This window comes from Amblyomma mixtum, chromosome 3, assembly GCF_055824585.1.
Source record: "Amblyomma mixtum isolate Tamu chromosome 3, ASM5582458v1, whole genome shotgun sequence".
Classification (NCBI taxonomy): Eukaryota; Metazoa; Arthropoda; class Arachnida; order Ixodida; family Ixodidae; genus Amblyomma; species Amblyomma mixtum.
Window position 1 is genome coordinate 205,479,877 of NC_143014.1, and position 25,544 is coordinate 205,505,420.

Sequence of the window (25,544 nt, forward strand, 5' to 3'; positions counted from 1 at the left end):
GTATATTTCCAGTTATCCAGATTTTATTAAAAAATTTTAACAGTGCCTCTACAGCAGCCTCGGAGAGATGTGCAAGCATAGCGTAATGCACGTTGTCTGGTCCTGGTGCTGTCTTTTTTCCAGAAGATAATACCTTATTTATTTCTTGTAGTGTGAGAGGCTGGTTGTAATCCTCATGAACACCTGCTCCAGATGGAAATTTTTGTTTTTCAGCTATTGCTTTGTGTTTTTGAAATGTGCTTGTGTAGTTGGATGAGCTTCAGATCTCAGCAAAATGCTCGCCCAGTATGTTGGCCTGTTCTTCTAAAGATGTTTGTGTCCCGGGTGCTGTCAAGAGAGGAAGTGTGAAAGGGGTATGGTCACCAGTAAATTTACGCACTTTTTCCCACATTTTCTTTGATGTTGTTGAGCTGTTTATTGAGGAGACATATTTCTGCCAAGAGGTTTTTTCTGCATTTCTTCGGACATACCGCGCTCTGGCTTTTGCCTTCTTAAAGGTAAGTAAGTTCTCTGCAGTGGGATATCGACGCAGAGCGCTCCAGGCTTTGTTTTGTTGTTTTTTTGCTAATGTGCATTCTTTTGTCCACCATACTTTGTGTTTCTTTTGTGCAAGTCCTGTCGTTTGTGGTATAGCGAGTGTTGCGGCCGATATTATGCATTCAGTAAACTTCTGATTAATTTCATCTGTGCTAAGGTCGTCACAAAATTCCTTTTCCAGAGTGGCACTTTTTGTAAAGAGTGACCAGTCGGCAAGCTGAATTTTCCAGCGCCGTGGCCTTGTGGGGATGATTGTAGTGGATGATGAGAGCCTGATGACGGTGGGTAAGTGATCGCTGCCCATGGGGTCATTTAAAACATCCCATTTAAAATCGTTAAAAAGTAATGGTGATGCGAAGGCTAAATCGAGAGAGCTCATTTTTGCTGAGCTTGGGCAGCAATATGTGGCTTTTCCCGTATTTAAAAGACAGACATTATTCGAAAGTATAAAATCTTCGATTGTTTGGCCTCTAGAGTCGCAGCGTTCGCTTCCCCAAAACGGAGAGTGAGCGTTAAAATCGCCAACTACCAGAAATGGCTCCGGCAGTTCATCGATCAGGCCTTCTAGATCTTGGCATGTTAATGTGATGTGTGGGGGAAGATATACAGAACATATTGTTATGGTTTTGTAGCTGATGACGCTAACCGCAACCGCCTCAAGTTTTGTTTTCAGTTTGATTTCTTGAGCCGGGACGCCGCTTTGGATGATGATTGCGACGCCTCCCGAGAGTCTACTTGCATGTTCGCGATCACGCCTAAAAGTTGTATAATGCTTTAAGATATTTGAATGTTGTGGACCAAGATTGGTCTCCTGGAGACATAGAGCTAGAGGCATCACGGACCCTAGAATATGTGTTATATCACTGTAGTTCCTTAACATTCCTCTACAGTTCCATTGAATCGCAAATATCATGTTTGTTTTTTTGGGTGTGAATGGAACTGAAGGAATTTACTGTTCTGGGCCCGTTACCGGGGTTTTATCTTTTCTTCGCTCGTGAGAGCCGGTCCGCCGCCGTAAAGCGGGCGGAGTGGTAGTTGTATCCATCACCTCACCAGAGGTGCTGGAGGACCGCGAAGCCGCGGATGTGTTGGTGTCAGGCCTCCCCCGACGGGGGGAAGTCCTGCGGGATGCTGGCCCATGGGCCGGCACTCCCTGGCTTGGAGTTGGCAGAGCAGCCTTGGCTGTCTCTGCCTGGGGCGTTGATGGCACTACCACAGGCGCGGTGGGAGTGGCCGCGGCAGATGCCGGAGTGCTGCGTGGTGCACCGCCCCTGCGCGCCACGTCAGCATAGTTTGGTTTGGCTGTGAAAGAGAATGTATTTGTCAGTGCAAAACGCCTTCTGGCTTCTTTGAATGAAATGTTTTCCTTGGTCTTAATGGTGATGATTTCCTTTTCCTTCTTCCAGGACGGACACGCCCTGGAGTACGCAGCATGTTCTCCTTCACAATTAGCGCAGCGTAGAGCTGCGTCGCATTCCTCAGAATGGTGTTCCTTCGACGCGCATTTCGCGCAAGTTTTGTGGCCGCGGCAACTCTGCGATCCGTGGCCAAACCGTTGACAATTAAAGCACCTTCGGGGGTTAGGGATGTAGTGTCTTACATTTACTTTGAGGTATCCAACGTCGATGGTTTCGGGCAATGTGCATGTGTTAAAAGTCAGGACTAGGTGTTTGGTATCTATTTCTTTGTTGTCCTTGCGGATCTTGATTCGATATACATCAATGACATTTTGCTCGGAAAGCCCTTCCAGCATTTCTTTCTCGGTAAGGTGTAGAAAATCATTTTCTGAGATGACGCCACGGACAGTGTTGAGGGATCGGTGTGCAGTGATGGAGACAGGTGTGTCCCCAATAGACACTATGTTACAGAGTTTGGTGGTTTGGACATTTTCTCGGAGTTCCAGCAATAAATCGCCACTGGTCATTTTGGATACTTTGTAGCCGGGGCCCAAAGCTTCTGTTAAGCACTTCGATACCATGAAGGGGGATAGAATTCTGGCCTGTTTATCTTGAACTTCACTGTGGATGACATGGAATTTGGCAAATGTTGGTTTCTTTTTGGAAAAAAAGTCTGCTGCTTCGTTCCGCACTCTTTTCAGAGAGCGATCAAGTTTGGAAAGGGGGGGAGCCATAAAAAAATTTGGTTTTTCGGTCATGGTGCCAGCCACCCACCATGGAGTCCAACAAGGGGACGCGACAGGAACTTGAAAGTAAGTCCTGCCCACGCCAGCTGTACACCTTAACTATAACCTAATATGACTCAACCCAGGGTAGTTGGTCACACACGGTTAACCCTCGCCGCCAGGAAAAAGAGGAAAAAACAAAGAAGGGAGGAGGATACAGGAAAGTTGTAAGAAAGGAGATAGGAAAGTGAAAGATGAGAGGAGAACAGGAAAAGGCGACTGCCGATTTCCCCCGGTCGGGTCAGGCCGGAGGTGCCGTCTGCAGGAAGCTGGGGCCAAAGTGGTGTGTTGCCTCCGCCGAGGGGCCTTAAGGGTCCAAACGCTCGGCATCGGCTCAACCACCAGGATCCCCTTTTCCCCGGACACGGCGATGCCACGCACGGCTAAGCGTGGATGCTCGGGTCCGTGGTGACGCATTGTTCACCATCATCCCCCTGCGGGGATGTCCCTGCGGATGCTCGGGTTAACCCCGTGGTGTCGCCACTCACCAACGTCTGCATGCTGCAGACGCCTCCCTGCGGGGACGCTTCGTACAGTTTTAGCTACACGTACGGGACGCAAACTGTGTAGAACTGTCATAGAACCTAAAAAATGCGCTAGCATGTTGTGCTGCGCAATTTAGAACCGATAAAGAAAACTAATTTTGTTTAGTCGAGCTGCTTGGAGCGGAGCCAGGCCAAGCTACAGTGCGGGCGGTAAATACTTCCCCCCTTTGTTCTTACAAACGTTGAGCGGTTTCATTCCACCGAACTGTATGTTGCATCTTATGTTCAAAGGGATTGCATTCATTTACGTCCCGCGTCATATTTAAATCATTGCTTTTCAAGAGGCGAAGGCACGCTGGTGTCCCACTCATGTTGACGACGTGTGCGTATGGAGTCATAACGTGCACCGTTTTGCTTTTCCCGCTGACTGTGCCGAGGGTCTCGGATATCCCGCGAGGTTTTGTGCTTCGCGTGGTCTCGCGAGACGGTCGGCACACTCGTTGCTATGACGACCACAAACGCTTCTCCGTCAGGCTTAGGAGCTGCTGAAATTTCTATCTGGAAAACAAAAGCTAGTTCTCACCTAAAACTTCATGCGAGAGCAAGAATGGACCAATTGAAGGGAAATGCAGCAGTTTACAGCACGATACCACGTCGAGGGATTAGCGACGAAGCTGTTATCATTGTGAAGCGGACGGGCAGGGCGCCGCCATCTTGCCAACGCCACGTACGCAAGCAAGCAACGTGAAGGCCGCAACGCAAAGATCCGAATCTCGCGTACGTTCGCGCGACCCACGCCGACACTTCACGTTCTGCGCATGCGCACTGGTGACCCGTAAGCGCTTTATTTGGACGGAACTCTAGGTGCAGTAAATATTCCGTCTGGACGGAACTGCAGCAGCGGCAAATGTTCCGTCTGGACGGAACGCTAGACACTCCGTAAATGTATGCCTAATTACAAAAAAAATCCCGGTTTAACCGAGCCCGTGACAAAATGAAATCCTTGGATTAAGTATGCAGTTGTGTGTTCTGAGGAATTGCTCCCTTACTTTAGACCACGGAGTAAGATAGACAGGAGCGCTTACACCGCTGACAAAGAGGGGATCAGTTTTGCTACATCGAGGAAGCTTTGTGGGCAACCTGATAGTTGACGCTTGGCGCTCTTCGACGCGCGTCCTGCGCGCTTGGGGGCCCACGCGTCGGCCAGAACAGGTCTGCGCATGCGCGACGCGTCGGCCACCGCCCAGCGCGTTCACGACGCGCGCATCTGACAGTGCCAGATATCGGCGCCTGCGCACGGGCGCTAGCGCGCGCGTCGGAAGCGGGGTCCGGTTGACAACAATCGGAGGACCGCGGGGCTCTTGAGGACTATTTTCTTCATAGCTTCGTGTTCCCCGAACTTTTCTTCGCGGGTTAACTCGTCCTTTCAGCGCCCCCAACCATGTATTGTTCACGGCTTGACATTTTTTCAGTCGGCTCGCGAGGGGGAGCGAGCCAGCACCAGGTGCATGGAGATGCAAGCCCCTTTTTGACGCTCGTCGCGGCGCGTGCTGGTCGCGCAGGCGTTCCGCGCGCTCACCGAGGGGCGCCGATGGAGTTGGGCCTTTAAGGCCCAACTCCATCGGCGCTCTTCGGCGCGCGTCCTGCGCGCTTGGGGGCCCACGCATCGGCCAGAACAGGTCTGCGCATGCGCAACGCGTCGGCCACCGCCCAGCGCGTCCACGACGCGCGCATCGCCAGATATCGGCGCCTGCGCACGGGCGCTAGCGCGCGCGTCGGAAGTGGTGTCCGGTTGACAACAATCGGAGGACCGCGGGGCTCTTGAGGACTCTTCTTCATAGCTTCGTGTTCCCCGAACTTTTCTTCGTGGTTTAACTCGTCCTTTCAGCGCCCCCAACCATGTATTGTTCACGGCTTGACATTTTTTCAGTCGGCTCGCGAGGGGGAGCGAGCCAGCACCAGGTGCATGGAGATGCAAGCCCCTTTTCGACGCTCGTCGCGGCGCGTGCTGGTCGCGCAGGCGTTCCGCGCGCTCACCGAGGGGCGCCGATGGAGTTGGGCTTCCGGAGTGCGGAGTCCGGAGTCCGGAGTGTTTGTAGAACGCCGCGCCGCTGGTCTGCACAGCACGGCCGGACTGTACGCTCTTTCCTCGAGACCGGCCGTGGCCGCAGCTGTTCGTTTTGCGGCAGTGTCGACGGTTGGGGCATCGGTGTGGCTTAGTTATTTCTGCAAGGATGATAGCGAAAGGAGGAAAGCGTGCACAAACCCGCGTCGGCGAGTAAATGGGAGAGGTCACAATGCAACACTGAGCGCCGGGTGCGCATATTGGGCGTAGTGCAGCATAATCGCGCCTGCCGAATGCACTGCGGCGTGGCAGAGTCTGCGCTTAATTCCTGCCTGTTTCACATGCAAAAATCGAAAACGCTAGCGATATCTGCCGCCGCGGCGCAAAAACCTGTTTCGAGTCGTCCGGCGGCCCGAACGGCCATAGCGACGAAGTTCCAACAAGATGGAAATTTTTCGCCGTGACGCGCTGCTCAATCGCTTGCATGTGAACCAGCCTTCGCTCTGTGCTTTAGAGACATGCCAGACGCAGAGTAAGAGCCTCCATTGCCTCATCAAGTTTGGTTTAATAGCATAGCGCCTTTTCCTCACAGGTGGCCATCACCTATTTAGAACCATTCCTTTGTGAAGGTACACATGGAAGGGCAGTAACAACGTTCGTGCCCGTAGCAAGCCACTGTCAGCATGAAAACCGCGCACACACGTCTCCACAAACGGTCACGTTCTGGCTTCTGCGGCGGTTCAATGGTACTCCCATCACTGCCGTCCTCACGTGGACTACAAAATCCGAAGCCCTCTGGCTCCTTCAAAATTTCTGCAGCGGTCACTTTTTTTCTCACTTCGAGGCTTTGTTCTTCTGAAGTGATTGCTGCTTTCATAGTTCGTGACATGAGTGAAGGAGTGACAGGTTACACTCCTTCAGGTGACGCTGCAAAAAGATGGCGAATATTGAAACGAAAGAAGAAATGAACCGGGAACAAATTGTGAGATGCGGCCCCTGAACCAATGACATTACCTTTTGTGTGGTTTAAGGAGTTTAACGTCCCAAAACGATTCGGGCTATGAGGGACGCCTGAGTGAAGGGCGCCGAAAATTTCGACCACCTGGGGTTCTTTAACATGCACTGACATCGCACAGAACACCAGCGTCTAGAATTTCGTCTCCATAGAAATTCGACCGCCACGGCCGGGATCCAACCCGCGTCTTTCGGGTCAGCAGCCAAGCACCATAACCACTGAGACACCGCGGCGGACCCTTACCTTTTGTGGGGAGCCTTTCGGTTGCGACATGATCGTCCACATACTCTGAAACAAGTTACATCATGACTGGCTGCTAACAGCAATCTATAAATGTGCAGGATTTGATTAGGCTCGATATGCTAGATGAGGGATTTATCGAAGCTTGAAAACTAACACGCCGCTTCCGGAAGCGGACACTGTGCACAGGAACTGGCAGCACTGAGGTCACAGCCACTTGAACTTGCCCTGTGCGCGCAATCAGGTGGCTTGTGTACAACTCAGGAACGCAGCGGAAATTGCCCCTCAAAAGAGGCCATCCAGCCAATGGTATCCACCGACTGTCATGATGTCATGGTTGATCCTCTTGTACCTCCTAGCGTGACGTCGATAGGGGCTGTCGGGTGCAAGGAGATAAGCCACGACGTCATGACAATCAGCAACACCTTGCCCTGGAGGGACTCCTCTGTGGGGCATTTATCGCGTTGTTCTTGAGTTGCATACAACTCAAGAGCAAAGCGCCGAATGCTCTTCAAAGGAATCCCTCCGCTGGCATCAACCAATTGTCGTGACGACGTGGATAATCCCTTAATCCGTGGCTTCTCCTTTTACTTGAAAGCCCCTGCGGTTTCACGCTATCATGTTCCAGGGGATTAACCGCGATACTGTGGGAACTGGTCGACGCCATTGGCTGGAGGGCTTCTTTTGATGGGCATTCGCCTCTTCATTCTTGAGTTGTATCCGACTATAGTAATGTTGGGGGCAACCTTGTTCAAGAGGTTTCGGTCTCTTTTGGCCGACTGCGCTCGTGGCGTAGTGCTTGCATCGTAAGGTCTCCACTCGCTGTGCACAAATATGCAGCTTTTATAGTTGAGTGGGAATAATTAAGTCCTCAGCAACAAGGATATTACTCCTCGGGCGGTTCAGGTAACATATGCTTCGGGTACCCCTTGGCACTCTCAGAGGAATTTGTTTAATGTGCTTTGACTTCGTTGTTGACTTTGTTGTCGTCTGTGTGGCAAAACGTGGTTCCAGGCACGGCAGTGTTTAAAATGCAGAGGGAGGACCTGCGCTTGCATGATTTCTGTGGAGCACACTGACACACCAGATACTAAAAGCTGTGCAGTTGTCTTCACTTATCATCGCCAAATGACGGAGATCACCCCGGGTGTGGCTTGTAGAAAGTCAAGGCACACGCGAGGGTAAAGCGTACCACAGATACAGCACTGCCTTTGTCGTTGGCGACCGCGCGTATGCTGAGAGGCAGTGCGCAGCGACTGTGTCTAATGGGAAAGGGGCGAGCCAAAGCCACCTGGAGAGGTCAGGGGGGAATCACCAGGACCAAAAGGATATGCTTTTATTTCAGTTGTTTCTTTTTAATTTATATTCTCATGCAGTTCTTATTTTGGGATATTTTCGACAGTGGGGCATTGCTTTCTTTTGTGCAGTATGCGGAGTGGTGACAGCGGATTTTCTAAGTGGCCTTGTCCACTGGGCGGCCGACACCTGGGGAAGTGTGGAGCTGCCAGTCATTGGAAAGGTGCGTACACTGCCTGCCTTCCTTCGCCGAAGCTGCCTGACAGTCACACCGCTCGACTGCGCGCTGAAGCTCTGTGCTCAACCGGCTATCCTGGAGGGTACCGCAGAGCCTTCGTGTGTCACTACTAATGGAGCAAAGACTTTTCATCATTGTGTTCCCACTGTTTTGTATTGTTCTCGGTGCTGGCTTTATTGAGCTCATACATAGTAGCAGATGACAACAAATACAACAGTCTAAAAAACAGTACGAGCGCTAACTTTCAACAGTAGAGTAATATTGAAGACAGTGAAGCTGTCTTCTTACACATTAATCAAACTGTCAGTGAGATAGTATAAAAGCTTTCTTCGCTCGCAAGGCTGGCTTCACGTGCGTTTACGCACCTTCTGTTGCACTACAGGAGCGCGAGATTGCGATATTGGACAACATCTTGTGAGCATGGCCTGATTCTTAATCATATCACGTGGGTACAGGGGGTTTAACCTAAGACTACAGAATATTTAAAAATAACTTTTTTGAGATAGATAAGGGCATTTCTTTGGTATAGCACTGTCAGCGGTGTAGTGCATCACAATAAGCTAAGAAGTGCTCACTAGAAGACTGGTTGACTAATATTGAATAGTCAACTTTTAAACTATTACTGTTAGGCTCCTTAATTATTGAGAGGTGTGTAGCCCACCATAAGTAATCTCCATATCAGTTTTTAGAATTTGAAAACCACGGTGACTATAGGCGCTGTGTAAATTGTGTAGTCTTAGCTGAAACACCTTATATATTTCCATTCTGTGTGAATGAATCTTCAGTTGAAAGTTAACGCTCGGCTCGTCTTCTAGTCTCTTGTCTTGCGCTAATATATGTATATGCACAGCCAACTGTAGTCAAACTTTCCGTTATTTTATTTGCGACCGAAAGTGGCCTGTAGTCATTTGAGATTATACGAAGCCAAATATAAAACCATTCTGGCATCAGTGTCATTCTGTAACCTTTTAAAATGGTCAGAGATGCAAGTTTCGCATAAACAGTACCTTACTGAGATGTAAAATGGCGTAAATATTGTGTATCTCTCGCCACCTATGCTTGCACCTTTCTGCAGTAAGTGTTTGGCGACTTAACGATGAGCGAGTTGATTGGCGGAACCTCTTAAATTGTTTTAAATAACGCTCACATCATATGATAAAAGTAAGGCACGTTCTGGCCTGTTTATTTTCTTCCTTTTTTTAGTTATGTCTGAATAACAGAACTGAAAGGGCATGAAAGCGAAGAATAAAGCTACATTTTCGGTTTTGGTTCCAAACGGAACTTTTATTGACAGTATCTAAGCTACGGGGGGGGGGGGGGGGGGGGGGGCTGCTTATACAGCTTTCTCCCCCCCCCCCCCCCCCTTGTTCATCCTGCGTCCATCCTGCGTCCATCCTGCAAAGTCCTGTTCTCGCCTCTGTGCTGGATGCAGTATCGGCCGACGGACTGTGGGGTAAGAAGCGACCGACGAATCCTTTGGGGGGCCGCCTTCTTACGCCTGAAGGCCTCCTCTCATTCACGTTCCGTGAACGATCTTCCCTGCCCGGGCCGTGAACAACCCGCTGCGCAGGCCGCCGCGGTGGCTGAGCGGTTATGGTGCTCGTCTGCTGGCCCGAAAGACGCGGGTTCGATCCCGGCCGCGGCGGCTGGAATTTCTTTGGAGGAGAAATTCTAGAGACCCGTGTACTGTGCGATGTCAGTGCACGTTAAAGAACCCCAGGTGGTCGAAATTTCCGGAGCCCTCCACTACGGCGTCTCTCATAGCCTTAGTCGCTTTGGGACGTTAAACCCCATAAACCACAACCCGCTGCGCGACGGTGCGTGCACATCACACGCGTGCCCGCGTCGCTCATCTCTGAGCCCGCTTCTCAGTTCTGCGTTGGCTCCGCATCTGGTGCGCGCAGCGAGGAAGAAGCTTCCGTGTAGACACGCTCTCCTTATTTGCTTTTTGCGCAAATATGAAGCGAGAATTGGTTTTTTCTTTTGTCGGTTCGCTTGAGACCGCGTCGTACTGTATTCGTAACCATGGTGCGAAATATAATCCCTAAATATCACCCCAACTTCGCGCTTCAAAATGCGGCAAGCTCAGCCACCAGGCGATATAGTTTGGCGGAAAAACCAGGCTACGGGCAGTGCCAGAGTTTGTGTCTTGGTGGGAGGACGGGAGAGAAGGTAGTTAAAATTGGACAGAGAGAAGGATAGGGCGGCCGCGGCTGGCGCATGACAGGACCAGTCGGGGAACTCCGGGAGATGCCTTTGCAATGAACGTAACCGGGCTGATGATGATGATGACGGAAGAGGGGAGGGGACACGGCGTTAGGGTCACGTTCCGCCAAAGGTGCAGGAGGTGCGAAGTCTCGCGTGTACTCATCTGGTATTTTGACACTGCTGGCAGTTCAGAGGCAGGGAGAAAAAAAAGAACGTTTCGCGTATGTTTAATGACCATAGAGCAGCCATAAATCGGATAGAACCGAGCCAATGAGCTTAGATAACGTACATGCGTGTGCATCGTACAGGTGTTTAGTTTGCGACAGTACGTATACCGTCTTTGCCAAAAAGTAACCGAGCAGGCGCAGCGGCGGCCGAAGCGGGCTTGCAGTCGAGCAGCGGCCCCCGGCGCTGGCACCTGCTCCCCGGCTACCAGTGTAGGCTGGCTGACGTAAGCCTTCACCCTTGCTCTTTTTCCTTGGATGCAAAAAGTGAGCAGGTAGCATGTGCAGCGTGCGATTTCGTGCCTTGAGAACCATATAGTTCCTAAATATTACCTAAGGGAAAGTTGGCACCCCGTCTATGCGAGAGAGCACTGCATCCAGCGTGGGAATGCCGGGAAGACGGGGTTCCATGTTTGGCTGGGCTAGTGTTAGGCCGAAAGCGTGGATTGTACCTCGAAATCAGTAGTTGCGCCGTGATGCTTTCCTTTGTGCGCAGATTAAGTTATTTCAGTAATGCATTTCTCACCTTTTTTTTACTTCACACATGTGCCACAAAAGCATAATTTGAGTATAATATAGGAAATCATGCAAGGTATTTTTGTACAGGAACCGGAGAAGGCTCCTGCTCTTATTGTTGCTGGTCAGCCACTTGGAGAAATCCTCCTTCCTCCTCGCCGTTAGTCCCACTTCCTGTAAAATCCGTGTCCTTGAAGCCCTTTTTAATAGACTTAAGGGAAGTTAAGTTCAGTGTTAGGCGGAATTTACCCCTTCCTGCCATCCGCCATTGAACAGTGGAATGCGCTGCCTGAGGCAGTTGTAACTGAGCGCGATCTTAATAAATTCATAACCCTGCTTTTATCTTATCTTTTTCCCTAGCGCACTTATAGTGTAATACCCGACACTTTTGAGTACGACATCTGCACGTGTTACTTTTTTTTTCCTTCTCAAGTTGTTGAGCCCTTGTCTGCAAATCAGTGTTCCCGTTTTCCTCCTCTTAACTGATACAGCGTGAAGGCCACAGTGTACCTGTGATTGTTCCCTTTTTCATTTTGTAATGCTCTTTTAACAATTATTTTGCCTTCTTCACTGTTATATTCCAAATGTTCCTATTGTTTGTGATTTCGTTTTTTGCTCCCCCCTTATGTAATGCCCCGCCTAAGGGTCCTTAAGGGAAAATAAGTGATGATTATGATGATAAACAATGGCTGTCAGAAGATTTTCAGCACACAGTCATGTGGCAAAGCATTAACTAAATTTGTTTGCAGAAATGCTAGAATTATCGGGTGGGAAGTGTCTCGAAAAAACATAAAGCGGGTAACAATCTGCCGCACTTAAAGATCAACTAAACCTAGCCTGCCCTCGCTGACAGGCACGAAAAGATAATCACGTCGCATGAGCTTCATGGAAGAACTGCAAACAAAGGTTGGAAAGACTATGGAAATGATGAATAGAAAACCTGGTAAAGCAAAATTAATTTTTTGTTTGCTAGGAACAAGTAGGTGGTAGCTTTGCCGAATATTGGCAGACCATCTGGGACAAATGTCTGAGCATAGTGCTGTACAGCCGATACGTGACATTTCCAATAACTTTCACTATACCTGTAAGCACTTAATGGTACGCCAAGGTACTTGGGTGATGCACACGACGATACCACGCCAACATGTGGATCCCCACACTCTGAACCCGAGACCGCAACTCTTGGAATGGTTCATATGGGCACCCGGAACTATGCTAAACTGCTTAGTTAAGCGAACAGCTTCATCCACGCAAGGTTTGTCTGCGCAGAAAAATGCCAGATCGTCTGCATAAGCTAATACTTTGAGCTCACTGTCTGGGATATGGAAACCTCAAATGGCATTACTCTGCAGAATGCTGATACATAGTGGCTCTAAGTAGAGTGCAAACAGAAGTGGCGATGATGGGCACCCATGTTCGACAGACGAAAAATGGACATGGGTTATGAAAGAGCACCATTCACAGTCATGTGGGTAAAGAATTATCGTAGCAAAGACGTATTCCTTCGTAGACAGCTGAACCAACATTAACACATTCTGAAAGTAATTGCAGAAAATTGTGCCGCACACGATCAAAGGCCTTCGCAAGGTCAATTTGAAGTATTGCCATTTGTGGCTGAGAGTTGCTGCAAAACTGTAGCACAGTTCGGGCAATATCTACACTCCCCGTCAAAAGTATACAGCCCAAGGGGAAATTTGCTTGTGAGGCCTGCAGCATGCCTCGTCGTTATGCATCCTCGGCGACCGTAATCTTTTGAAAGAGGAATGGCTTTGCGTACTCAATCCTCCCAAGGGACTGCTTGATATGCTACGGAGCACCGCTAGACACCTTAGAAGCAAACCCCTTGGGCTGTATACTTTTTCTTGTTCAAGAAGAACAGCGCGAAAAGACAAGGACCACAGGAAGATACACAAAGACAAGCGCTGACTTTCAACTAAAGATTTATTGCTCGGAACGTGGAAATAAATACATGCTCTAAGCAACAAAAAGAACACATAGGGTTGATACACACTTGTACACGCACACAAAAAATACCAAACAGATACAGCAGCATTACTTCCTTGCAGATAGAAATTCTAATTCTTTCTTTGACAACGATAAGGAGGGACTACTGATACATGCGTCATTTAGCCGGGCGATTTCAGCAGCTTCAATGATTTCTCGAGTCAGCGTATTGGGGTGTCTACTTAACACTTTTGTTTGTTGGAAGAATGGTTGGCACGTTTTGCTTTCGCAATCTCGGCAGTGGATGCCGAGGTGCCCTTTAACAGTATTATAAACAGTGATATTATGTTCTCTCAGGTGCTCGTTCAGGCATCTGCCCGTCTGGCCAACATACTGTTTCCCGCACGAAAGTGGAATAGAGTAAATGACACCTTCTTGGCATGCAACAAACTGATTTTCATGCTTTATGGAACACTTTTTTGGCGTGAATTCATCATTCACTTGTTTACACAGTTTCCCAAGCTTTTCGGGAGCCGAAAAAACAACTCTTACTTGAGCTCGGTTGCCTATCTTCTTTAACTTATGGGAAAATTTATGAATGTAAGGAACAACTGTTGTCTTTTCTTTTACCTTGGCAGACTCTGTCAGATCATTCTTGTTGTTTTTGCTTAAACTTGCGAGCATCGATTCAGAAACGGACACGAGCAGTTGCTTGGGATATCCTGCCTTTACAAGGCGATCAGTTTGCTGGTTGAAACTGTCTTGCTGAGCGTGAATGCAAGATTTATTTAGAGCGTTGTAATAGCATGACTTAGCCACGGCGCGTTTAACTAACTTGGAATGCGACGATGCGAATGGAAGTAGAGGCTTATTGCTTCGCGGTTCAAACGACCAGCAGGTATGATTCGGCGTAAAGCTGAGTCTAAGATCAAGAAATCTAATCGTATTATTTTCAGGAACTTCGGAAGTCAACGTGAGTGGATGAAGGCACTGGACAAAAATATCTTCAATCTCTTGCTTGATTGGTTCAAAATTATGGACATCGGTGTCTAACAGAACAAAGAAATCGTCACAAACCGAAAACAGCGCAAAGCTTTTGACCCTTCTAATTGTCGTTGGAGCCTTCTGTCCTTTTGTGCGAGCAACAGATCACTAAGCACGGGCGCTATGCATGAGCCGATGCAGACTCCTTTCTTCTGCAGGTAAAGAACACCATCCCAGATAGCAAATGTTGAATTTAAATACACTTCAAGCAGTTCTAGGAACCCTGAGACTGAGATGCCTGCCTCATTTTGGAAGGCAACAACGTCGTGTTTATCGATGCATTCTTCGATACATAAAAACAGCTCATCATGCGGCAGTGAATAATAAAGGTCTTTTACATCAAACGAGCAAGCCATGAGGCCTTTGTTCTTATGGGTTTCTAAAACCTGAATTACGTCCTGTGATTTTTTCACCAGAAAGGGATCGTCTAAGGTCAATGAATTTAAAATCTTCTTAAAGGGACACTGAGGAGAAATTGAAGTTGACTTGCATCGACAGAATACCAGCTCCTGATTACAAAAACGCCACTCATACTGACAACAAAGCTCTTGTAACGTAGAAAAGAGCAAGAACCAAAATACAGGTATCGCCGCCACAGGCCAAACTCGCAAGTACAAGCGTCATGACGTCATATAACAAAACAGCGTTGCTAACGCTAGGACACGAGAAGCACAAATCACTGAGGCGCAGCCAATGCATGCGCAAATCTCCTTGACGTCGCCAGATGGCGCCACGTGCCGGGCAGCTACGCGCTCGCCTGAAGCATCGGGACCAATCAGCGCCTGCTCGCCGGCGTTAGGCGGGCTCCCGGTATTCCGCTAGCGGTATCAAGGTACACGGTATGCTAAAGGTGTCTATTTGCGAGAATTTCGTTGACGACTTCGAGAACGAGATCCATCGTAACGCTCGCAAAACGCCGGTGCAAACGTAAGCGAAGCGACTGTAGCGACGGCCGCAATAGCCGATAGATGCCTTCAACGTGCGGCCGGCGGTAGCTTTCTTTTCGGCTGCTGCTAGGCCGCGCACTGCTGGCAGCCAGAAATCACGGAGTCTGCATCACGTCATGTCACGTCATGTTCCACGTCACTTAGACCTCTGTCGTCATAGCCGAATCCCAAGTTTGAATCACAGCGGCGGGAAAAACCTTTTCAACTTCGAATCCAAATTTCTTAGATATCAATGCATTTTTCGCTGCCGGCCAAGTGGCAACAAAGCCATGACATGCCGAACTATCAGATTTTGCTATAAAAAATATATTAATAGTGCTCTCCTCAGTGTCCCTTTAAGAAACACTGCTACCAATTTTTGCCACGCGCCGTTCTCAGAGACGATTACACGGAAAGGACATTCCGGTTTGTGCGTCTTGGCATTAAAGAAAAGCTGCAAACTGAGTCCTTTACATTTGTCAATTGAATTTGCCAAGACATCAAGGTTATGTTTTTTACATGTTTTTTTGGCTTTTGCCTTGACCTTAGCCAGGGAAACCTTCTTTGCTGCATTGAAGGACGAAAGAATGGCTTCTCGACCCTTAGTTACATATAGATGCGACGGTAGCACAAGGAAGCCTCCTTCCTTATCCGCGGGAAGTAAACGCAGCGAATGTTCCTTCAAATAAGACACAGTTCTCTTAACTGGACCGGAATACCCTGGTCCCTTACAACGTAGCAACGCATCGACTCCCTCGGACACACACCTGTCTGTTTCGGCGACGGGTGCTAGCCTGGATACTTGTCTCACCATGCCCAGAAGTTCTGGTCGTGACCTCTTGGGTTCTGTGGCATACTTCGGTCCTTGGGAAAGAACGCGACGCACTTCAGTGGGCAGTGAAACGTTCCCTGCTGTATGGATGACGTTCTCCGGCATGCGTTTCTTCTCAGGCTGTGAGGCACAGAGCTGAAGAAGTGTCTGTTGCCAGAGGAAATCAACAGTGGAGTTTGCCAGATCAAGAGGTCACGACCAGAACTTCTGGGCATGGTGAGACAAGTATCCAGGCTAGCACCCGTCGCCGAATCAGACAGGTGTGTGTCCGAAGGAGTCGATGCGTTGCTACGTTGTAAGGGACCAGGGAATTCCGGTCCAGTTAAGAGAACTGTGTCTTATTTGAAGGAACATTCGCTGCGTTTACTTCCCGCGGATAAGGAAGGAGGCTTCCTTGTGCTACCGTCGCATCTATATGTAACTAAGGGTCGAGAAGCCATTCTTTCGTCCTTCAATGCAGCAAAGAAGGTTTCCCTGGCTAAGGTCAAGGCAAAAGCCAAAAAAACATGTAAAAAACATAACCTTGATGTCTTGGCAAATTCAACTGACAAATGTAAAGGACTCAGTTTGCAGCTTTTCTTTAATGCCAAGACGCACAAACCGGAATGTCATTTCCGTGTAATCGTCTCTGAGAACGGCGCGTGGCAAAAATCGGTAGCAGTGTTTCTTAAGAAGATTTTAAATTCATTGACCTTAGACGATCCCTTTCTGGTGAAAAAATCACAGGACGTAATTCAGGTTTTAGAAACCCATAAGAACAAAGGCCTCATGGCTTGCTCGTTTGATGTAAAAGACCTTTATTATTTACTGCCGCATGATGAGCTGTTTTTATGTATCGAAGAATGCATCGATAAACACGACGTTGTTGCCTTCCAAAATGAGGCAGGCATCTCAGTCTCAGGGTTCCTAGAACTGCTTGAAGTGTATTTAAATTCAACATTTGCTATCTGGGATGGTGTTCTTTACCTGCAGAAGAAAGGAGTCTGCATCGGCTCATGCATAGCGCCCGTGCTTAGTGATCTGTTGCTCGCACAAAAGGACAGAAGGTTCCAACGACAATTAGAAGGGTCAAAAGCTTTGCGCTGTTTTCGGTTTGTTGACGATTTCTTTGTTCTGTTAGACACCGATGTCCATAATTTTGAACCAGTCAAGCAAAAGATTGAAGATATTTTTGTCCAGTGCCTTCATCCACTCACGTTGACTTCCGAAGTTCCTGAAAATAATACGATTAGATTTCTTGATCTTAGACTCAGCTTTACGCCGAATCATACCTGCTGGTCGTTTGAACCGCGAAGCAATAAGCCTCTACTTCCATTCGCATCGTCGCATTCCAAGTTAGTTAAACGCGCCGTGGCTAAGTCATGCTATTACAACGCTCTAAATAAATCTTGCATTCACGCTCAGCAAGACAGTTTCAACCAGCAAACTGATCGCCTTGTAAAGGCAGGATATCCCAAGCAACTGCTCGTGTCCGTTTCTGAATCGATGCTCGCAAGTTTAAGCAAAAACAACAAGAATGATCTGACAGAGTCTGCCAAGGTAAAAGAAAAGACAACAGTTGTTCCTTACATTCATAAATTTTCCCATAAGCTAAAGAAGATAGGCAACCGAGCTCAAGTAAGAGTTGTTTTTTCGGCTCCCGAAAAGCTTGGGAAACTGTGTAAACAAGTGAATGATGAATTCACGCCAAAAAAGTGTCCATAAAGCATGAAAATCAGTTTGTTGCATGCCAAGAAGGTGTCATTTACTCTATTCCACTTTCGTGCGGGAAACAGTATGTTGGCCAGACGGGCAGATGCCTGAATGAGCGCCTGAGAGAACATAATATCACTGTTTATAATACTGTTAAAGGGCACCTCGGCATCCACTGCCGAGATTGCGAAAGCAAAACGTGCCAACCATTCTTCCAACAAACAAAAGTGTTAAGTAGACACCCCAATACGCTGACTCGAGAAATCATTGAAGCTACTGAAATCGCCCGGCTAAATGACGCATGTATCAGTAGTCCCTCCTTATCGTTGTCAAAGAAAGAATTAGAATCTCTATCTGCAAGGAAGTAATGCTGCTGTATCTGTTTGGTATTTTTTGTGTGCGTGGACAAGTGTGTATCAACCCTATGTGTTCTTTTTGTTGCTTAGAGCCTGATGTATTTATTTCCACGTTCCGAGCAATAAATCTTTAGTTGAAAGTCAGCGCTTGTCTTTGTGTATCTTCCTGTGGTCCTTGTCTTTTCGCGCTGTTCTTCTTGAACATGGCATACCAACTTGCCCAAGCATCAGTCCTAACGTGTATACTTTTGACGGGGGCTGTACGTTAGTTTCAATAGAATGGCCCCTCAAACCACATGTCTGATGAGGTCCAGTGACAATCGACATTGCAAACTAGCCGATTTGCCAGGTACGCGTTTTGTAAAAATCTTATAGTCCACATATTACATAGTATGTTCCTATTGCCCTCTACTCATTGCAGTTTTCCTTTATCAGGGCTGTTTGGTATCAATACAATGTGACTTTTATTGCGAAAGCAATGCTACTCGCACTTTCAAGCCTTCGCGTGACCCGGCCGCAGTTACGTTTGACCTAGCGGAGTGAATATGGGCGACCAAATCGCTCCTTCAGATAGTCCGGCTGCAGTTACGCCGCGCCGCGCACCTGTGGCGCTACTGCCGCTGTGACGTCATACCAGCTGTAGATTATGGGCGACCAACTCGCTCCTTCAGAGAGCCCGGCTGCAGTTACGGTGTGTGTTTGCCGTGCTGCGCACCTGTGGCGCTACTGCCGCTGTGACGTCATACCAGCTGTAGATTGTTTTCTTTCTCTCAGTCGCAACAACATCAAAAACAAGATATAAAAAAATTACCGAAGACGCTTTGAGTCGGTAGCCACGCGTGACCTGTAGACGCGGCGCACTGCGTTTGGAGGCGCTGCGCTTTTGCTTTCGCTAGGGTGCCTCGATGCGCGCGCGCCATTCCTCCAAGGCGCACGCCCTCTCTATAGGGTGACGCCACCCTTTGGTAGGGCGAGTGCCGCCTCGCCGGCCGTGACAGTCAACGTTTTTAGATTAGGTCGTTGGTGACAGTCCATCAGCGGCCATTTTCATGCCCTTTCTCGCTGCGGCGGGGCGGCCGTAACACGTGCGTTCGCTTTGTCGCCTTTCTCTTGGTGCTGACCGGGCGCTGATCGAAAAATGCCGGGTTGTTGTGTGCCGCAATCATGGAGGAAGGAAAACTAAGGAGAGGCCCTTCGTATTCCCAATGCATTGGCGAGAATGTGGCGGAAGTGACGTCAGAATTTAGCTTAAAAAGTCGGGCCACTAGCAACGTTGTCGTTGTTGCTAAGAAAACTCGGGCCACTAGTACGGCGCCGTTAGCGTCGTTGTTGCTAGGGGCCCGAGTGTTTCTCGGTGGCGGTGGACGGGCTTTCGGCACGGTGTGTTTGGCCTTGCGTGTTAAATTCTACATGCCTGGCGTCGTGACGTTACGCGCGCATCTAAGATTGCTTTTAAATGCAGCAAATAACCGCTCATTTGATATTTTGTTCGTCAAACTTAGAGTCGTTACGCGGAGCGATCGATGCATTGAAATGAATCATGCGAAAAGGTGGCACTCCAGAACCGCGCTTCGACACGCGAAGAAGCGTTGATTGTTTTGATCAGCGAACTTTCGCACCTCACCAAACAGCACAGATACACGAAGCCGCTCTCGGCGATGCTGAGCTGCGTTTCGAAGGCCACACGGCGGGTGTACGGTAGCCCGAGGAGGATGGTGAGCTGAGCTATAGTGCCTAGAATATTGCTAGTGTGCCGAGGGCGCCCGCTTGGATGGCTCGGATGGCAATGAAAGCCGCCGCCGGCCGTGCGGGGGCGCTGCTAGGCGCGAGTGTGCTGCTTCAGCACTCCAGTGTGCCCGCTTGCCTGTACGCGTCGCCGGATGCCAACATATTTCGGAGAATGTTCGTCTTAACCACTGATATCTACCCCGCCGGATCTTCGTAGGCGTTATTAACAGTTTCTGTCAGCACTGCTGAGTGAAAATGTTGTAGGTCTTTTGTTTTTATATTTACAGAAGACAAAACGCAGCGTTGTGCGCGTGCCAGGTTCCGTTTTTTGTTCTGTATTTTGTTCTCTGCTTTGACATTTCTGCGAAAAAGCAGACGATAGCAGTTATCAGCCTAGTCATACAGTTTAGTGCGTGTTTGTGTGTTTACATATCAATAATCTGGGAATGTTGTTGTTGTTGTAGCCTACGACAGAATGGCACATACCCACTCTGGGGGATCGGCCAAGAATCTGGGAATAAAAAATGGTACCCGGAACGATTTCAGCTTTTATTTCATCAGAGAAAGAGCTCTTTTTTTCGGCATCTAAACACAAGACAGTACAAATACACAATACAAAATACACAAGCTCAATACAAATTATGCAAACCGGCATTCGACTTTTCAGCTTTACCTTGAACTATTGGCAGTGCCGCAGCTTCAAATACTTCTGCCGCTGCCTTTGTCCTTGACGCTCTCTGTTCAAACCTTTCACAAGGAATCGAAGTCGCAAAAGAATGTAGAACTTAAGCACAGTTGCTAAAGTATTTTTTCCGTGTTCGGGACACCCTAGCTGAGGAAATGTCAAAGAGTGCAGACACTGCGCAAACTCCTGCATGCTGCCTTCGTACAGCTTATTTTTACTAAAGAAAGCAGTGAATGCATCCTCCATGACCCTTACAGCCTTTGCTAAGTCATCAGTTGGATAAATCAGCCCACCGTTATCAAAATGAGCTGTGAACCAGGAGTCAGCATCGTTCTGTGCATCTATTCGGGTGGTGCACAACAGGGCTGCGCAGCTGGTACACGGATTTCTAGCAACAGCTTTTCTAGCCACGTAGCCCGCAGCGTAATAAACTAAAGCTGAGTTGCTCTTTTTTTCAGAATATCCTTCATGGTCATCTTCAAGCTGAATGGATCGAAAAACATTCTCTGCTTCGTCAATGTTTCCACTGTCGAGAAGGCTGTCCAGTGTTTCTGAAAAGGACTTGCCTGCCACTTCAGGCACATCAGCAGTAGTTAAAAGGGATTTAACAACTGCAGGAGAGCAATTGCCTCCTCTTGGTGACCTTGCAAGGTTGTAAAATGACAAAAGGTTGACAGTTATCAGAAACTGTGATACAGTAGGGTGGTCGTTGCATCCTGAAGACTGTCTGATTATCCCAAAGAGATTTTCAAGTTTGTCTTGGCTCAAACGTGCAGTTAAGAGGTATTTGAAGCCTGCAACAGTGGTGAGGTGGGATAACAGCTCTAGAGTGCTTTTAATTGTGATCCTCAGCCCTGCAGCTGTACTTCCGGTCAAAAAGCCTCCTCCAGCTGGCTTAGCATTGGCCTCCCACTGATCTAAGTAGTCTAAAAATTCCTGCATGAACGTTACATTTGGACTGTCAGGCTTTAATGCTCTCGTGCTCACTCTTGCTGTCATAACTCGGATGAGTTTGTTGAACAGTTGTATGAAATCCTCAGTTGGCTGCACTACTTTGTACTGAGAGGTGACATGTTTTCTGTGCACAAAGAGCCCCTTGATAACCTCGTCCCCAAAAAGCTGAAAAGCGAGATTGACTTTCATTTTATCGAAGCAGTTGGGCTTGATATGTGCATGTGTAATGCTAGGCATGGCCTTTAGAGTTACGCTGTCACGATCTGCATCCCAGGCTGCCTGTATTATTCCACTGTGAACTGGGCCAGATGGTGTCAAATAGCCCTTGTGAACAAATCCATTTCTAACATTCTTAATTAAATGAGGAAAATCGGAAACGAAGAAGAGCTGCCTTGTAGGGTCCACAGGATGCTGTGTGCTGTTCTTGATGCGGCCATCTGCACAGACTAAAAAAAAAGGTGGTAATTGGATTTCTTCTATAAGTAACTGAATGTTTTTCACATGACCTCTAGAAATATAACAAGGAAAGACTAATAAAACAACGACAGTAGTAAATAGTGGATAGACATATTACCAAATTAAGGAGTCTACATAGGAAATATTTACAGAAATAAAACATTCACCTGAACGCCGACAGAACAAAAAAATTATACAGCTGTCTATTAAAGAAGAGGTACTGTGATAACTGTTTTGCGCTCCTAAACTTTACCGAAGTCATACAGTTATCTTTAGGGCGATCATCCTTACACTGATGAATACTCAACATATACTTCAATATATTTGATACAAGTTACAGCGTCAGCTTATCAAGCGAAGGCTTAATATAATGAGCACAGTAAAGATTCCGTATATTGTTCTATCCTGGCTATTTTTTTCTTCACATGACACAAATCTGCATGGCAATCTCACCTTGTACACCCAAGCGCCGCCACATGCTCCGGTTCCAGCTGGCGCCGTCACATGTTATAGACCTTTGCATCGGGCGAGGGAGTTGTCGAAAAGCCTCCTCTCTGGACTGTCGGAAACCGGTTCCGCCGCCGCTTCCACCGTGCTAGCGAGGGGTGCTCACGACAGTCCAGTGAACAATATGGCAGCGCCCAGGGAGCCCTTATTGCAAAGGTCTATAGTGTCTACAAATAAGCCAGCTTGTTCTGAAAGAATAGTGGCTTCTACAATGATCTTTGCAAGAGTTGGCGCCTTCACATTCCCTCTGGAAGCGAAAATTCCAAGTATCTGCGTCCAGTTTCCTGAAACAGGGGCAAGTGAGAATAATACGGATATGTGTTGCTGGCAAGTGCTAAAATTGTACATCTAGAAAATGTAATTTCTAACAGCTTACCTGTGAATGGCTGGAACAGTACAATCATACCGTGGTCCGCCAGAATGCCTTTTTGGTCACTTGATGATTGGTCGCCAAGGTCAACGAAACCCTCAATGCCACCTGAATTGCAAAAAAAAATGGGATAATACTGAGCCCTTTATTCTTTCTTACGCCATTTCCAAATTTTTACCTATGCAGCAATTCAGGTTGAGCATTGATTTTCTAAAGTTAAATTGGAATGTGCCTTTGGAACTAGGCACCTGAAAATTAAACCGATGATTTCATGCATTGTGGACATGGGAGTAAAACTCACCGTTAGATTTCACATCAAGGTGCTCTGACAACTTCAGTTCGTCGATTACGAGACCACCATGACGGCTGAAGGCATCCATGTCCTTTGTTTTTTCCCCGAGGGCAGCGTACACTTTAGGATTCAGTCCAAAGCAACCCTTGAAGCGTTGTAGATATTTCTTAAGGCAGGTTCGACCTGGAAGTACCATGACTTTTTCTTTCCGCAAATGTTCATAAAGTCTGGGACTGCGCATCCGCATCATTATGCACTCAACAATCCATTCGTCAGAGTAAGCCATTCCTCTGACTGATTTTCGTTGAGCAGCCGCGAAGCAGTTCTTGACTGCAAGTTGCTGTTTCTGAGGGAGAGCCCGAATCCTAGCTTCTAGAGCCTCTTCGGTGATTGATTTATTTTCTTCTTTCATTCGAGCCACTTGTTCCTGCACACTGGCAAGTTTCTTTTTTGTCCTTCTCAAGTTGCGGGAGATGTTCTGGCGTTTATTTTTCTCACTGCTGGTCCTTTTCTGCTTCTTCAACCTGCACATTCGGTTTTGAGCAAGCACTCGCTGGTATTTGCATTGGGCACAGGAACTTCCTTCAGTTTCCGTTGTTAGCAAGCACCTTGCTGCAAAGTACATCTTCCTGTACTGGATATGTTTGCTTGACACTGGCTTTATGCCACTCCCACAGCAAAGGACCATCACAGAAACTTTCTGTACCAGCAATTCTGCCTCGCTACGCGTTGTAAGCACCTGCTTGCTGTGCTCCCTTCCTCGCAAGTGTACAGTGGCTAAAACAGTCCCCCCTGCAGGCAAGGCCTTGCTAAATGTAACCATTCTTTCAATGAACAAAGTTTCGAAATTGTTTGCTTCGGCTTCGCACAAAGCATAGCACAAATTTTCACCGGACGCACTTGGGACTTTCATCCATGCAATCGGGATGCAGATATCACTAAATGGGTGGCCACTCTCGGCTGATGGCAGCTGTACAGCCTGGCTGTCACTTTGCGACGGCCGCGGTGACTCTTTCTCTGAACCGACCCTTTCGACGGGGTTGATGCCGGCAGCGGCATCGTCATGACAGGCAGAACTGTCAATATTATCTTTTGCACTGCTATCGGTCACATCGAACGGCTCAGATTTGTTTCGGCGCCGTTTTGGAGTAGGCTCCTGCAAACAAAGGTTCCTCACCTTTCTCTTGAGTGCTTTTTTGGGCACTAGATGCTTGGGATATTGCTCAAACAATGTTGGCACGGCATCAGGTGTTAGACGCGGTTTTTCTCGAGCTATCTCGTTCACGACGCCGTTCACAGTCACCTTGAATGAACGTTCAATGTATTGCTCCTCAAAATGTTTCTCGCACACCACGGATGCTGGTGTCAACCGCCGGTCCTTTCTTTTTATCAGTCTTTCCCACTCCAGCAATCGCGCAGCGTCGGTGGGAGCAGTAAACAAAGAAACATGCTGCTTATTCGAACGGTACCCACTTGTACACAGCGGGACGAAACACGTTCTCTCCTTGCTCTGTCTCTTTGGTTTGGACATGTTGTGTCGATAGCACGTGATGAAGTGGCACCAAACATTAACCCTGTGCCTCGGTGATGAGCAGATACGGACACAAGGCAGACAATAACGGGCGCACAGCAGCAACAGCTTTCAAACGTGTGACTTTACGATGCGAAAGTGCCGCGTCGTCTGCTGTGGCAGTGCCCTCCTAGGGTGCCTCAATGCCCAGCGCGCCCTCCCGACAAGCAGCGCCATCTGTCGCCTGCAGTGGGCTTTCATCGGAAACGCAGCCATCCTCTCCCATAGCGGAGCCCTTGCGCTCGTCACACTAGCAGTATTCTAGGCACTATAGCTGAGCTATGCGCAATGTCGTCTTTCTTCGCCTGGCGTCGGAAAAGGTTCACCGCACCTGTGCGCCGTTCTGTGTCTAGGTGCGTGTTTGCGGGGAGTGAGGTGTAGGAGTGTAGCGGCGAGCAGCGCGTTTTTTTTTTTTTGATACCTTTCTTTTACGAAGCGCTTGCGAGTCGCGCACGATCCCCGCCCCGAAGCTCGGTGGAGAAAGAAGATAGTGAGGAGAGCCGAGCCAACTTCCGGTTGCGGGGCGGCTTCACAAAAAGTGACGTCAGGGCCTCTCCTTAGTTCTTTCCTTCCTCCATGGCCACAGTGCACCACCACCTCCAAGAAGTGTTTCTCGGAAATGAGGGGTACGATTTTTTTCTTACCAGCAGATTCTTACAGGATTGTCTCAAGAACCTCTTTTCGGTGGTTCGACTGAGAAAACCTGTGCCCAGTGCGTATGACATGAAATGCGCTCTAAGGCTTGTGAGCGTGAGCCAGTTTTTATTTACCCCACGGACGACGAGCTACGATCTCGATGACCGCGAATATCTGCTAGACCTTCTCTCCCTGGCAAAGAAAGGACAGAAGTGGAAGCTGACGAGATAAATGACCCAGAAATTCTGTTCATTGAAGAACTGTCCACAAGAGAGTGCAGCATTCTGAACTCATAGGAGGCTTCATTTTGAAAGGAATGTTGCCGTCTGTCAGCTGCCAGAAATGCAATTGCCCTACTGGGATGTGGTAGTGATGAACATGCGCCTCTGACTGCTCTGAAGGAATATGTCTGAGAAGGTGTCCCAGTAATGACGTGATGCACAAACTCAAAATCTACGAGGAGCACTTTGTTGGAATAAACTCATGGTGCACAGGCAAACTAGTGACAATGAAGTCACCTCTCCGCGCTCACTTACAGCATACCTA

General features: G+C 48.2%; 1 protein-coding gene across 2 annotated transcripts; it reads right to left on the reverse strand.

Moving 5' to 3' along the window:
* Positions 1–21,380: 21,380 nt before the first annotated feature.
* LOC149353392 (uncharacterized) lies at positions 21,381–24,358 on the reverse strand. Of its 2 annotated transcripts, XM_089577337.1 has the most exons (5): positions 22,802–24,358; positions 22,507–22,608; positions 22,298–22,414; positions 22,077–22,126; positions 21,381–21,613 (listed from the first exon to the last, which is right to left on the reverse strand). In XM_089577337.1, the coding sequence occupies exons 1-5, from the start codon at positions 24,321–24,323 to the stop codon at positions 21,524–21,526; spliced, it is 1,881 nt and encodes a 626-aa protein (XP_089433463.1). In that variant the 5' UTR covers positions 24,324–24,358; the 3' UTR covers positions 21,381–21,523. The 2 variants fall into 2 exon arrangements, with proteins under 2 accessions (XP_089433463.1, XP_089433464.1); XM_089577338.1 differs by lacking the exon at positions 22,802–24,358 and having other exon boundaries at positions 22,507–22,619.
* Positions 24,359–25,544: the final 1,186 nt, after the last annotated feature.

Bases quoted from the DNA above. Each gene is read 5' to 3' on its own strand.
- LOC149353392 (XM_089577337.1), bottom strand. From the start codon at position 24,323: ATGTCCAAACCAAAGAGACAGAGCAAGGAGAGAACGTGTTTCGTCCCG. The intron at 22,127-22,297 runs ACACTATAGACC...GTCTATAACATG, and splicing joins ACAAGCTGGCTTATTTGTAG to TGACGGCGCCAGCTGGAACC. The intron at 21,614-22,076 runs GTGAGATTGCCA...CTTTTTTTTTAG, and splicing joins GCGGCGCTTGGGTGTACAAG to TCTGTGCAGATGGCCGCATC.